The 13,176-nt window shown below is 34.0% G+C and overlaps 1 protein-coding gene and 1 pseudogene across 2 annotated transcripts; one reads left to right on the plus strand and one right to left on the minus strand.

Annotated features, from left to right (window-relative positions):
• The first annotated feature begins 1,403 nt into the window (after positions 1–1,403).
• LOC116111111 lies at positions 1,404–4,859 on the plus strand (annotated as a pseudogene).
• Positions 4,860–9,896: 5,037 nt separating this feature from the next.
• On the minus strand, positions 9,897–13,135 carry LOC116111116 (splicing factor U2af small subunit B-like). Of its 2 annotated transcripts, XR_004125003.1 has the most exons (6): positions 12,762–13,135; positions 12,553–12,634; positions 11,556–11,682; positions 11,016–11,470; positions 10,863–10,895; positions 9,897–10,130 (listed from the first exon to the last, which is right to left on the minus strand). XR_004125003.1 is itself a non-coding variant. In XM_031397316.1 (5 exons), exons 1-4 carry the CDS (start codon positions 13,083–13,085, stop codon positions 11,059–11,061), a joined length of 945 nt encoding a protein of 314 aa, XP_031253176.1. In that variant the 5' UTR covers positions 13,086–13,135; the 3' UTR covers positions 9,897–10,130; positions 11,016–11,058. The 2 variants fall into 2 exon arrangements, 1 of the variants encoding a protein (XP_031253176.1); XM_031397316.1 differs by lacking the exon at positions 10,863–10,895.
• Positions 13,136–13,176: the final 41 nt, after the last annotated feature.

Below are 13,176 nucleotides of genomic sequence, written 5' to 3' on the forward strand. Positions count from 1 at the left end.
TGTCCAACCTTTTCCCAACTCTAAAATGATATCATGTGTAATTTCTAAAGCCAACTTAGCACTTTGCACGAGGTCGTTGGTGTCAAAATCAAACATCAACAAGTGGTAAAAAAGATATGAGTGACATTGTTGAGTAGCTTGCTTTTACGTATAATGTATATATGTTAATTTATGTCAGGTATATGTATTATTATTCTTTCAATATTGATCATTAATATAATATGTGATTAAACAAAATGCTCATGATTTTCCTTTGGAGATCTTTGCTTCAAAGGATCTTAGAGCATCTCCAATGGTGCTCTTTATTTTAAAGAGCATATTTCACATAAATAAAGAACATTTTTATTAATTTCTAAATATAAAGAACAATTTTTTTATTCAAATCCAATGGACTTTTTAAATTATACTTAATAAATAAGAGAGAAACTTATTGGGAAAGGGAATTAATAATAAAATGCATAGAAACTTGTAATTTATTAAATAAAATAGGGATAGAAAGTGAAATTTAACTTTCTAGATGTAGAGAGCTAAACTCACTCTTTAATTTATATTTAAATAATAAAGATTACATTAGACTCTTATTTTTATAGATAAACTCTTTATAATAAAGAGTTTGAGTCATATAAAGAGTCATTTGGAGATACTCTTATATTCAGTTTTTACTTGTTCATTTTGGTATGCCATCTTTATCACGTGAAGAGTAGCCATGGTCTGTGGGTTTTAGGAAAAAAAAAATTGAATTAATAGAATAGAAAAAAAAAAAAAAATAACTATCATACTGTACAGGAAGTATGGATTTCATGGTGTTCTTTAAAAGACGAAAAAAAAATAACATTGTTAGCCATGGATTTCATCCAGCAAATTTAAGATGGAAAATGAATTAAATTGATCCAAGAAGATGTGTGGGGCTAAAAAAAAACAAATTTAATTTAGTTGTAGAAAGAAAATTAATGAACAAAACATAATGCTGTTAATGTATTACAAAATTTTAAATAATTCAATTATTAATGAGATTTACAAATAAATTTGGATAACACTACTCTTTTGTATTTACTTTTACTCATAGACGGTGGTTAGATGTAGTTTTGTAGGTGTCATGATAATTCTTTAGAAGATTAATTGTAATTTCATATAAGATAATCCGGCTTGGACCTATCAAAGCCCAGTCTCAGCCCCGGGTATGGCTGGGTTAGGTCGAGTTATGTTTTTGCATCCCTAGCTTAGATGCCTTAGCTATAACATACTTACTTAGTTACTTTGCCACTGAATGACCAGTTATTTCAAAATATTAAGAACAGAGTTGGATATTATTAGCTTCCTATAAACAATTACTTTTACTTTTTATTTTTTATTTTTTATTTTTTATTTTTTAAGCATTAAATTTATTTTTATATTCATACTAGTTTCTTCTAGAAGAACTCAAACAAAATAAACATAAAAAAATATTCTCTCCTCTGTCCGCCATGCCAAATATGGAGTTTTGGGGTAACACACTCGATCAGAAATTGTTTGTAGTATTCGTTCATTTTATGTTGTTTTAATCTTAAAGTTTGTGGTTGCTTGACGAGAAATGTGGGAACATCAATCAAGTCAAACTCGTACTAGAATCTAATAGTCATTTAAGTTATATTTACGCCTTTTAATTAACCCTAATTTTGTTTTTTATAATGTGGTTTTGATGAAAATCAACACAATTTAGGGTTTGATGTTTTGAATCTTTTTATTTTACTTTTTCACTTTCTTATTTTTGAGATGAAGGAGGGTACTGTGGACAATATCACCATCTTTGTAATTTAATATGTTTGGCTTTGATTGGATTCAGAAATTTAATATACTTTAGTGATCTTTAGACCTTTTTTCTTTCTGAACTGTTAAGCATTCTTACAAGTGATTTATTTTTGTAATTTTTCAGATATTTTCATTCGTTCTTGATTTTTTTTTTTTTTTTTTTAAATTATCATGTTACTGCATAATTTTGTAAAATTTTTGTTGTATTTGTGAGTTCTGCGTTTTAGTTTGTGTGGAATAATGTTCACTATTTATTTTTTATACTGTCTATCCGATATAGATTTAAAAATGTGATTAAATAAGCATTCAGATTGCAAGATACGCCGGCATTTTGTTTTCTACAATGTGTTTTGTGTTGTGTGGGTTGCCCTTTGATTTGATATTCTACTTATTCTGTACCTTTTGGTTTTTTCTTATGTTCAGGTGTTGAGGTAAAAAGTGGACAGCCGCAGAAGATTAGTCCCGGTGATCGCAGGGTCGTGCATCTTTCGCAGGTTATAATTGATTGTTTATGAATTTCTTTTTGTTGGCTGTTTCAATTTTGTGAGTTAACCGTATACATAGTTGATTCTGCTTAAATTGCTGCTCACAGGCTTCCCTGGGTGAGGTCAAGAAGGATAAAGGAAATGGGCATGTATGTCTATATCTGAAAGTTGATGATAAGAAGCTGGTTCTTGGAACACTTTCTACTCTGAAATTACCTCAGTTGAGTTTTGACCTGGTTCTTGAAAAAGATTTTGAGCTGTCTCATAATTGGAAAAATGGAAGTGTCTACTTCACCGGTTATAAAGTTAAAATGGACGAAGGATATCCTTTCTACTCAACTTGTTTGTTCTAAAGCATTCTTCCTGGATTTTATTTTTTCTTGTGGTATGCATCTATTGGTACTAGAATATGCTTGTTTTTCATCTATGTTGCCTCCTTGACTTTTCTTTCTTTTTGTCCCCACAACTGTTGCTGACAGTGATGATTCTGGTAAGTCAGTGTAACAATGTCCTTTTGTTTGTTTTCTTTATGCTTATTGAATAACTTTAGTTTTTGGAAATAGTATGCTCATTCCTTAAATTGTTACTCGCAGATTCTGATGAAGATGTAAAGGAGATTTTGTCTAGTAACAATGGTGAACGTAATGCTCATTTTGTATCTTTTCTTGTTGTGGAACTTTAATCATGTAAATTTGAGAATCCTTGTTTTGTTTTTGTTTTTTTGTAGGAAAATCTGAGTTACAGGCCAAATCTGTTTCTGAAAAGCCTAATGTCACTAAGGCTAGTGCGTCCACTGCTAAGAAGAGCGTAAAGGAAGTTAAACCCAATCAAAAGTTTGATGATAATGATTCTGACGATAGTGATTCGAAAGATTCATCCACTGATGATGATGAGACCGGTGATGACGAGGTATTTTATTAACTAGACCTCATACTCATAATTTTTATGGCACCTTAAGTAAATTCTTATTCTAATTAGACTGCAAATGATGTTGCTGAAGATAATCTTGTAAAATTTTTAGAAGATTCTTATGGACATTCTCTGTAGCTATTAGCTAATGAAGATTGGTTTGGACTCAACTACAGTAATGCCTTTCCAACTTGCATATGTCATATACATGGATTGATGCTATACAACATGTTTTTGTTTAGTATTTAAAATTTTGAAATATGATTGTTAAGATGGACTTGAGGATACACTAGTATTACTCCCACAACTTGATGGTTAACTCATTTTAGTTTGTCCACTATGAATTATAACTGCTTTTATACATTCATCTTCAGATATGTGTTTCATGACTATATATAACTGGCATGTGGCAATGTATATAGCTTTAACTGCTTGTTCTTCTTCTCTATCTCTACCCTTTTTCTCATTTTTTAGAAAAAAAGTTTGACCTATCCCTGTGCTTTGTTCTTCAGCATCGTTTACCCCATTCATAATAATCACTGAATAAATGGATCGTTGGTTCTAATAGATGTAAACATATAGAGTATTGGCCTATGATTATTTATTTATTTATTGCTTCTACTGATTCTATCCAGCAATGTGTTTAATCATTCTGCAGTTAGGAACATTTAGTTTAGCCTTCTTTTTCTTTCTTTAAATTTTTTGATAAAGTTGAAAGTTTGATCTTATTCTTATGCTTTAGTTACTTTATGTCCATATTTTCACCTGCTAAATATTACCATTGCTAATATCATGTTGACAAAATTTGAGCTGGCTGCACAGGACCATTTTTGTTACTCTTTTATTTGGAATTCTGATTTCATGCTTTACCAGATTTAGACACAAATATGGGATGAGAAACTCTTTACATCTAGCTACTTGCTATGTACTTTATGCATAGGTATAGAAATTTTTTTAGATGGGGCCGATGTGGATACTATAATCTACAATGCAAATTGATTACCACTATTTTCCTTTTCTAGTTTGATATAGAAAATGCTCACATATTGAATTTGACTGTAGCATTTATATGATACGTGAATTTCAAAATTTATTATTTTACATCTTTCCAAATTTCACTCTATTTAGCGCACATGGTGTACAATCACTTAAAATTTAATTTGCTTAAGTTGGCCTTGTCTGTTTATTGGTTTGTTTATGCTATGATGATTTGTGGAGGCACTGATCAGTTTCGTTCAGGATCCAAATCAGATTGAAGGTAAAGTGACAAGAGTGGTGATGAACATGATGAAAGTGATAAAGACAGTGATGAGAGTGAGAGTGATGATGAGGGTGGGACACCAAAGAAGGTGAGGACCTACCAGTGCTATCGGCATACTTTATTTGGTTGTTATCCAGTATTTGTAATGTACTAACTGTATTTATTTCTTACTCTTGAAGGCTGAACCAAGCAGAAGAGACCTGCAGAATCTGCCACAAAAACCCCTGTTCCTGACAAGAAGACTAAATTCATCACACCTCAAAAGACTGATTACTTTATCATTTGTGTTATTGCTATGTGTCGCTTTTGCTTTGTTTTTTATTTTGATGGGTTATATATTCATTTTGTTGTTTGCCCATCAATACTCACTCAAATGGGTCAATTGTTGTATTCGGTTGCAGGATGGTCATCTTTAGCACCTCCTCCACCTATTATTTTGACAAACCAGATTAACTCTCATTTGGTGTTTGTATTAATTATTCAGTTAGTTGGCCTAACCTTCTTTCAGTAGACATCCTTTGGTCTATCTCTATCTATTAATCTTTTTATTTATTTAAATTGTTATGAATATAAGATTCACACCTATAGCTCATTGGATCAAATGAATACGGGATTCTATGGTTTTATGGGGTAGTAGGATGTTTATCTTTAGTATCTTCCTCGTATTATATAATTAACCAGATTAGTTCATTACATGCGTTTGTATCAATTTCTTTGTATTGGCCTACTCTTCTTTTCGTAGTGTTCTTTGGTGTATCTCTATCTGTTAATTTGTGTGTGTGTGTGTTTTTTTTTTTTTTTGTTATTGTTACAATATAGTGTGCTGACATGAATACAATCTGCACAAGCATTAGCATCTGACATGCGGTCAAGAGATAACAATGGTTGATTTGACAACCACCGCAGAAGGCAAGAAAGGGGTTGTTCACACTGCTACTCCTCACCCTTCAAAGCAGGCTCGGAAAACGCCTGCTAATAGCAGCCTATCAAGCAGCAAACTCAAAAATCAGCGGGGTCATTCTCTGCAAGTCTTGCAACAGGTAATCTTACCCATTAAGCTCATGAAATTTTCTATAGTTTCAAGTAATCACATTTTGTTTAATTCTTGCAGGTCATTTACCACGGAGGTGGATTGCAAGCTCATACAAAGGCTAAGCACAGTGCTACTGCATGAATGGTGTTTAAATAGCTTTCTGCATTGATCTCATTGTGAGATGAATGTTATGGAGAAAGAAGAGTGAGAAATAGGCTAGTGAATCGAATAGCGGTAGTCATTTCGTTGGGATTTATGATTTTGGGGGGACTTGGTTTTGTTGAAACTAATCAGAGGTCTTTGAGACTTTAAAAACTTACATGGTAGTTAAACCCGAACCTGAATTAACATGCTCTTTTTGAAAAGCACAAGCCAAGGCTGAGAGTGGTGATTTCTTAAAGCATTTGAATTTGCGTTGATAAGATACGTAAAAGAACCAGATTCGAATATTTAGGTATGAAGAGTGAGCCTTGCTCTAGCTTCAGCTTGGTTTGATAAATAGAGTCAGAATTTTGTTCCAAAGTTTGAAATAAAAAATGAAAAATAACTTAAATATGAATTAATACTGTCAGAAATTTGATTTCATAAATTTTGTAGAGCAATTTAAACTACTGAATTTGATTTTGGGTTTAAACAATGATATCTTAATTTTTCTTTTTTTAATATTAATACTATGTAAATGCACATGTTAAGCAGTAGTCTTTTAAATTTTGTAATACTATATAAATAATTTTTTAAAGAAAATTAGTTCTTGAAAAGAAAAGCATGGTGTTAAAATTTTATATTAGTTCAATGCATGATAAACCTATGCGGTGCACTGTGCTCAGGTCTATTTCGCTCAATTTAGTGCAACCTTGCCAAGCTTATAGTACTCACCAATCCGTTAAAATCAACCAAACATGGGCTAGATAGTAAATAATAGTTTTAACGAGTTAATTCCTTTTTAGTGACTGTGGTTTCAGTTCACTACTGTTTAAGGTCAATTATTTTAAATACTAGAGTTTGGGTCAGTGTTTTAAAACCCAACTTCAGGTGAAACCCAACAGAGTGGTTGGGTCTCGGGTTGATCGATGGGTCAAACTGGTGTCCAAAGGAAATCTAACATAAATACTCTTGAAAATTGCATGTAATTCCTTATATGTTTAAAATCTCGCAAAAACGCCTCAAACACCATCGTCGGCTTCGGCAAATAGGACACTTTTTTGGCAACAACAACACTCCCAATCACTATGAAAACATTCCCCTCAGTCTCCTGACCAAAACTCATCTTATCCCCCTCTTGTTGGCCTCCCTAATCTTCGACAACAACGAGTGTTTTTCAATAACATAGTTTTGCGATTTTCGGTCAATCCACTCATTGAAAATCACCAACGTTGCCACTATCACACTCATCAGCTATTGCTTTTCAAAAGCCTTAATATTCTAGCCTTCAATTGTTCATGGATTTTTAAGGTTTTCAATGAGTAGGAAAATTTGTAACCCGACTCGGTGAAGGCCTCGAGTCCTAGTTCAATCGGTCAGGTTGGGTCGGGTTTTAAGACACTGGTTTTGGTCCTTACATTTCAAACTACTATTGTATTAGTTTTTTGACTCGATAAAAGGTTAATTGACTATTAAATTTATATTGAAATGATAAAAGTACCGTCTTTTAAAGTTATTAAACATTAATATAAAATGCATTTTTTTTAAATTTGTAATAGAATTATATATATATATTGCACATTTGAAAATCAAAATTATGTACAGGTGATGAATTTAGTATATAATGTGTTAATTTCATTTAATATTGTTTGTGTAAGTAATTTTTCATTTTTGTTTCTAAAAAGGCATTTGCTTCATTTCATTAAAATTTAGCAACTAACAAACCTTTTATTAAGTTAAAGAACTAAGAGGACTAAGATGATAGTATTTTCAAATGAGAAGGACCAAAACTCTAGGGCGCGTATGGTAGATTATTTGGAAAATGTTATTCTAAGAAAGTGACTTAACTTGAGTTGAGTTAGATTAAATCTGAATAGTTGTGTGGTACATTTTTTTTTAAATATTTAGATTATTATTATTTATTTATTTTATTTTTTGGTAAAGGGTAATTGTATAAAGAATAAAAGAAAGAGGATCCAAGTCAAAGTTCATTGGACAAGCCCAAGAAACAAATCAAACCAAAACCAGCAGAATAGACATGGATTTATAATTCAAAAGAACCACCAAACTTGCCTCAAAGAGGGCTATACAAGAAGGAGAGAATCAGCACAATAACAATGCAGGCCTTTTGATAAAGAAGACCAACAGCACAAGCTGTACATCAAAATCAGCCACCAAAGAAGACCCAAAAAAATCAAGCATAGCAGCTGCAAAAACCCTGCACATAAACGCAACCAAACAGGAGGAGAAAAGGCAACAGCAGGCATCAACTCTACAGACAACTTCCCAGCGCAGACTGCTCCCTGGTCTACAACCAGATAATCTAAAAGCCAAACTAATCTCCATACCAGCCAGATAGAGTGAATAAAAGCACCCTGCACCAGACCTAGCAATATGATAGAATTCCAAAACACCTGTCCTATCACACGCCCCAAGCCAGCACCCTATAGGCTTGGGGACTTAGGTTCTGCCACTATTCAACCCCTTTTACAAAATACAACCACACTTAGAACCCCACTCTCCATAGTTTTCGGGCTACTTTTGAGGGGAATAAAGAGGGCTTGCTTCTCTCTAATAACATCAAACTCCCAATATCAGGAGAGAGGGGACTGATAACAGAATAACTATCCACCAGAAAAATGGTTACTCCATGAGGTATTAACCTGCAAAAAGAAACACAGTAGAAAAGAAAAGGTGGGTGAGTAAAAGAGGACAGCCGACCACTGGCCACCACCATCAGATGATAGTCAGCAGTTGCCAAAATGACGCACGACCAGTCGGATCTGGCTGGTCGTGTACTGTTATGATTGTTTTATGCTAAATCTCTAGCCATCGTTAACGGATGAATCTAGCTAGAATCTGGTCGTCAATGGTCATATCGATGCACGATCAGTCAGATCTAACCGGTCGTGCATTGTTTTGGCCACAGCGGTCAAAGGTGGTAGTCTTGAATGGGTTAATTTTCATATTAGAAGAAGTGAAAGATAATTGTTTTTAGGACCACAGCGGTCAGTGGTGGTTGTTGGCAAGCGATGGTAGTCTTGGATTGATTAATTTTCAAATTAAGAGTAAAATATAATTGTTTTTAGTTGAATAGAGTTGAAAAAATGTTTTGAGTTGAATAGAATAGGATAATAAAAAACAAGAATGATTCCAATAAGTAAACATTTAATCTAAATAGGATAACCGAAATATAGTTAAAAAGAGTAAAACAAAACACTCAAACAGGGGCCTAGTTTTTGAAATCATTGTTCTTTAAACTCTAGTAAACTGAAACCACCACGAGGATTAAAAAGGAATTGACTCTATTGTTAACCAATTAAGGTTGTCCAAAGTCCAAACCCGTGAACTAGGGGTCTTGAACTCTTGATGAGTCACATTGGACTAATTTTTTTTTTTTCGTCCTGTAGTGAAGTTAACTGGATAGGACTGGTTGGTGCTAACATTTGATTAATTTATAATAAATTATTTAAATAGAACTATAATTATAAAAAAAATCTAAAAACTTAAATAAAATAATAATTAACATTTTTAATATAAATTTTAGAAATTAAAAAAATTTAGAGGTGGCTGACGGGTTATTGGACGACAATTGTCAGAGTTGACACAACATACTGCCTAAATGATTGAATAGATCGTTTGCCAATTTACATTACAATGGTTACGGGGAGACCGTCTTCGTCAGAAAAAGATTCGACAAATTAATCAGCGACCTACCTAATGGTGTCGTCAGACACACTATCGAAAATGGCAGCAATGACCAGCACTGGTAAAAATATATTAAAATAATATTGAAATAAAGTAAATAGCTTTTTAACATTTATGTAAAAGTTTTAATGTTGTAGTTTATGAAACGAATGGGGGATGGGGATTAGATTTAAGACAAAAGAGCAGACTTTTTCAAAAATTTCGTAGTCCCTCCTCAAAATCAAGCCAAACATTGGACCTTATATGAATGTTTATTAACTGAATTTAAGACAGAAGAGCAGACTTTTTAAAAAAATTTGATCATTGGGTAGCTTCACCAGAATATTAGGAAATCGTTCAGCTAAACAATAATATTTTTAAGAAGATAATATTTAACTTGACTTATCGAAATTATTAAGACATAATCTTATTGACATCAGCAATCATATCCAAAAAATCAATTTCTCAAAGGATAAACAGTATTGTTATCTTCAGATACTTTGTGATTTATTTTCATGGCAATATTTATGAAGAGATTTAAATCAGTAAAAAGAAGAAACCATAAAATGAGTGCCAGACAAGTATTTCCATGGCCATAGCATAAAATTCTGTGACAAGGTACAACACAATCCCATACGAAAACGTTTTAACATTGCATTTAAATAACTTAAAAACTTAACATCCCTAAATATCAATCTATTCTTCAAACAGCAAGATCATACAATCCGTAGCTCATTTTCTTGAAGTTAGGTCCACTAGCCTCTGAATACTTCCACAATGTAGCATTACAATCCTGTAAACATGCTCTGCAGACAACGACACCAACCTGTATACAAATATTATGGTAAGCTGCAGAAAAAATGAGCCGATCCTGGGTAGCAGGAAAACCTGAACCTGCAAAACTCATAACTTAGGTAAGACCACCAATTTCAAAGGAAATAATACAGACAGCACAGGGTTCTTCAGTTTAGATCCCACCGGATTTTATTAACCAGGACTGCCTGTCAATCAACTTTATCATACAAGGACACTGACAAAATTGCACAGATACACTATCCCACTCATTCCCTTCACTTGGAGACACAGTAGGAAAACTAAGACCAACATTCTGACTGGAAAAATTTCTGACCATGTATCAAGATATCAGAGAGATTGAATGGCTAAGACAAGTTCAATTTTAAAATTTAGAATGAAAAAAAAACTTCCGAAACAACCTCCAATTGTTTGTGCACCATTAACAAAATCACTTCTGAAAGATCACTTTTCCTACTTAAAGCTATAACAGAACGGTCAGCAAAACTTGCGACTGAGGTAAACACCAAATATACAAATGAAGTGGACAAAAACAATTTTGAGAAAACATAAAGGCAAACAGCAGTAGCTGAACCTTTAACCACCAGAGACATGCACCATGCAATTGTCTTTGGCGGGACAAAAAAAAGAACACCTGGAAGGTTATGGTACATGCAAAAAATCACTTTTGTATAATTATTTTTTCTTTATTCATTTTCCTTCAAATTAAAATAAGGCAGGAAAATCAAGAAAAAATGGAATTTACTTTCAACAACACGACAGTGAACCTGTACTCCACCTGCACAGTGGAAATGGGCAATAAGCCATATTTTCTAAATGGTCTTATTCAAAAAGAAAAGCTGCACTCCTGTACGTACTAATTAAACTTTAGAAGCTAAAATAGAGCATAGGAACAAACCAGACAAACTCTCCAATCAAGTCAGTAGTTGTTTTCACCACTGTCACTGCTGCTGAGGATCACTATATTGACCATCATCAGTTGCAAAGCCGTTGTTGTTCCTGTCATCGTCGTCGTTACTATTATCAATCTTATGACCAGATTCTGCCTCCTCCTTTTCCCTGTTCCATTGCTCAATCTTAGCCCTTCTTTCAGCACTACTTTCTCTAACTGGACTCCTATTCCTCCTCAACCCTGGGCTTCTGCTTCGTCCCCCCTTACGTCCAGGACTTCGGCTTCTAGGCCTCCTGCCCCTATCATGGTAGCGATGATCTCTTTCATCATCACGTCTACCTGAACCACGGCCTCCATGTGCGCGCTCCTCATAACCACGATGTTTATGTGGACTACGACTCCTGCTTCGACTGCGGCTGCGCCTTCTCCTATTTCTCCCAAACAGTCGCCTCCTCAAGTCCCTAAATTGATTCAAAAACAGCATTTAGATACCACCATATCACCAATGTCAAAGCTTAAAAAGGGGAAAAATAAATAGAAACCAACCTGCTAATCTTCTTCAAATGCATGAAGTTACAGTAGCCACCTCGATTGCATACGTTTTCCTCATACTGCCTACAAGTGGCTTCTCGAAAATCAGTCACTGGGGAGAAATCAACAATGATGGGACGCCCTGATAATACAAAAAATTCAACGTAAAAAAAGTGATCGATTACACAGGTACAACTTTTGACACTGAAAATTATGGCAACAAGAAGAGTAAAACCAAGAGAACAAATTATGCATAACAGTGGCCTGAGCTCCATGAGAAAATTTCAATCTACGATTACGGTTACGATTAAATGGCCAACAAATTCACCAGAAAAAAAGATCATGTTAATACTAAAGAAGCTCTGTTAATAGAATCTTTTAACTTAGCGACATCATTGATCATAGTCTCATCCGTAATAGTGCATGGAAATCCACCACTGAAGGACAAAACAATCATTTACAATGATCACAATGAATAAATTTATAAAAAAAAAAAAAAAAAATTGAGGGTTGGTTGACGCAACCCAAAAAATGGTAAATAAATGGGGGTTACCAAGGAACGACAAAAACATGATGAAAATGGTAACTAACGTTTGAATAATGAACCCAACATCAACATGTCCAACATTATTGAAAATGGTAACTAAAGTTTGAATAATGAAACCCAACATCAAAATATCCAAGATTATTGAAACATTGAGAGACTCAGCCCCAAAACACTGAAAAGGAAAACATGCGCCCATATGAGCACTACGGACACTCTCATCCTAGGCTATATTTGACTGTTAATGAGAATGCTCTCATTCACTTTCAATTTCACAAGTTCTTTCCTGACCGAAGGCAACTGTAATCAAAGTGATCACACTACATAAAACCTTCGGTCAATAATATTAGGAACATATTCTAGAGTAATTACAATTAAGAACAAATTCTTGGGCCATGAAAAGACGAAACAATATTCATCTAATACATTGTAAACTCAAGCACAAGAAATCAAGATCAAAGATGTAACCTGCATAAAACCTTCCATTGAGATTTCGAAGCGCGTTGGCAGCATGCTCTTCCTCTCTGAACTGAACATACACATTACCCACCTGCACAAAAACAAGAACCTGACCTTCAACTACCAACAAAAATTAAAAAATAAATAAACAAAATATTAAAAAAACAAAGAAAGAAAGAAATTGATTAAAAAAAAAACATAAGAAAAAGAAAAATAACCATGTGGTCCGCCAAATTGTCACAAATGTTCAAGCTCTCGATCTCGCCGTACTTGCTAAGCTCCTCAAATAAATCCTCATAAAAATCCTCGAAGTGGTCTTGGATCTTGCGGGGGTCAAGAGCTTGGCCTTGGGGGTCAACGCCGGGAGTGATCATGTCAGGGCGTTGGTACATGTTGGAGAGAAGGAGAGTGGGGCTAATACTAGGTTTAGTGTGAAGCCTGGAGCACCGATCTCCATGACGGCAAGCTCCGATCTTGAAATAGAACGGACAGTTAACTCTATCCTTCTCTGTTCCGAAGATAGATGCTAAGTGCTCCGCCATCCCGCTTCTGTAAACTAACCAATTCAACGATCTGATTTATCTAGGGTTTCAATTTAGCTGTGAATTTGTATTTATAGACAGATGTATCAAA

Source organism: Pistacia vera, unplaced genomic scaffold (genome assembly GCF_008641045.1).
Source record: "Pistacia vera cultivar Batoury unplaced genomic scaffold, PisVer_v2 Contig626, whole genome shotgun sequence".
NCBI lineage: Eukaryota > Viridiplantae > Streptophyta > Magnoliopsida > Sapindales > Anacardiaceae > Pistacia > Pistacia vera.

Excerpts from the sequence above, each read along its gene's own strand:
- LOC116111116 (XM_031397316.1), bottom strand. The coding sequence starts at position 13,085 with ATGGCGGAGCACTTAGCATCTATCTTCGGAACAGAGAAGGATAGAGTT. Across the intron at positions 12,635-12,761 it reads ACAATTTGGCGGACCACATG|GTGGGTAATGTGTATGTTCA; the intron begins GTTATTTTTCTT and ends GTTTTTGTGCAG. Across the intron at positions 11,683-12,552 it reads CAATGGAAGGTTTTATGCAG|GGCGTCCCATCATTGTTGAT; the intron begins GTTACATCTTTG and ends TTGTATTATCAG.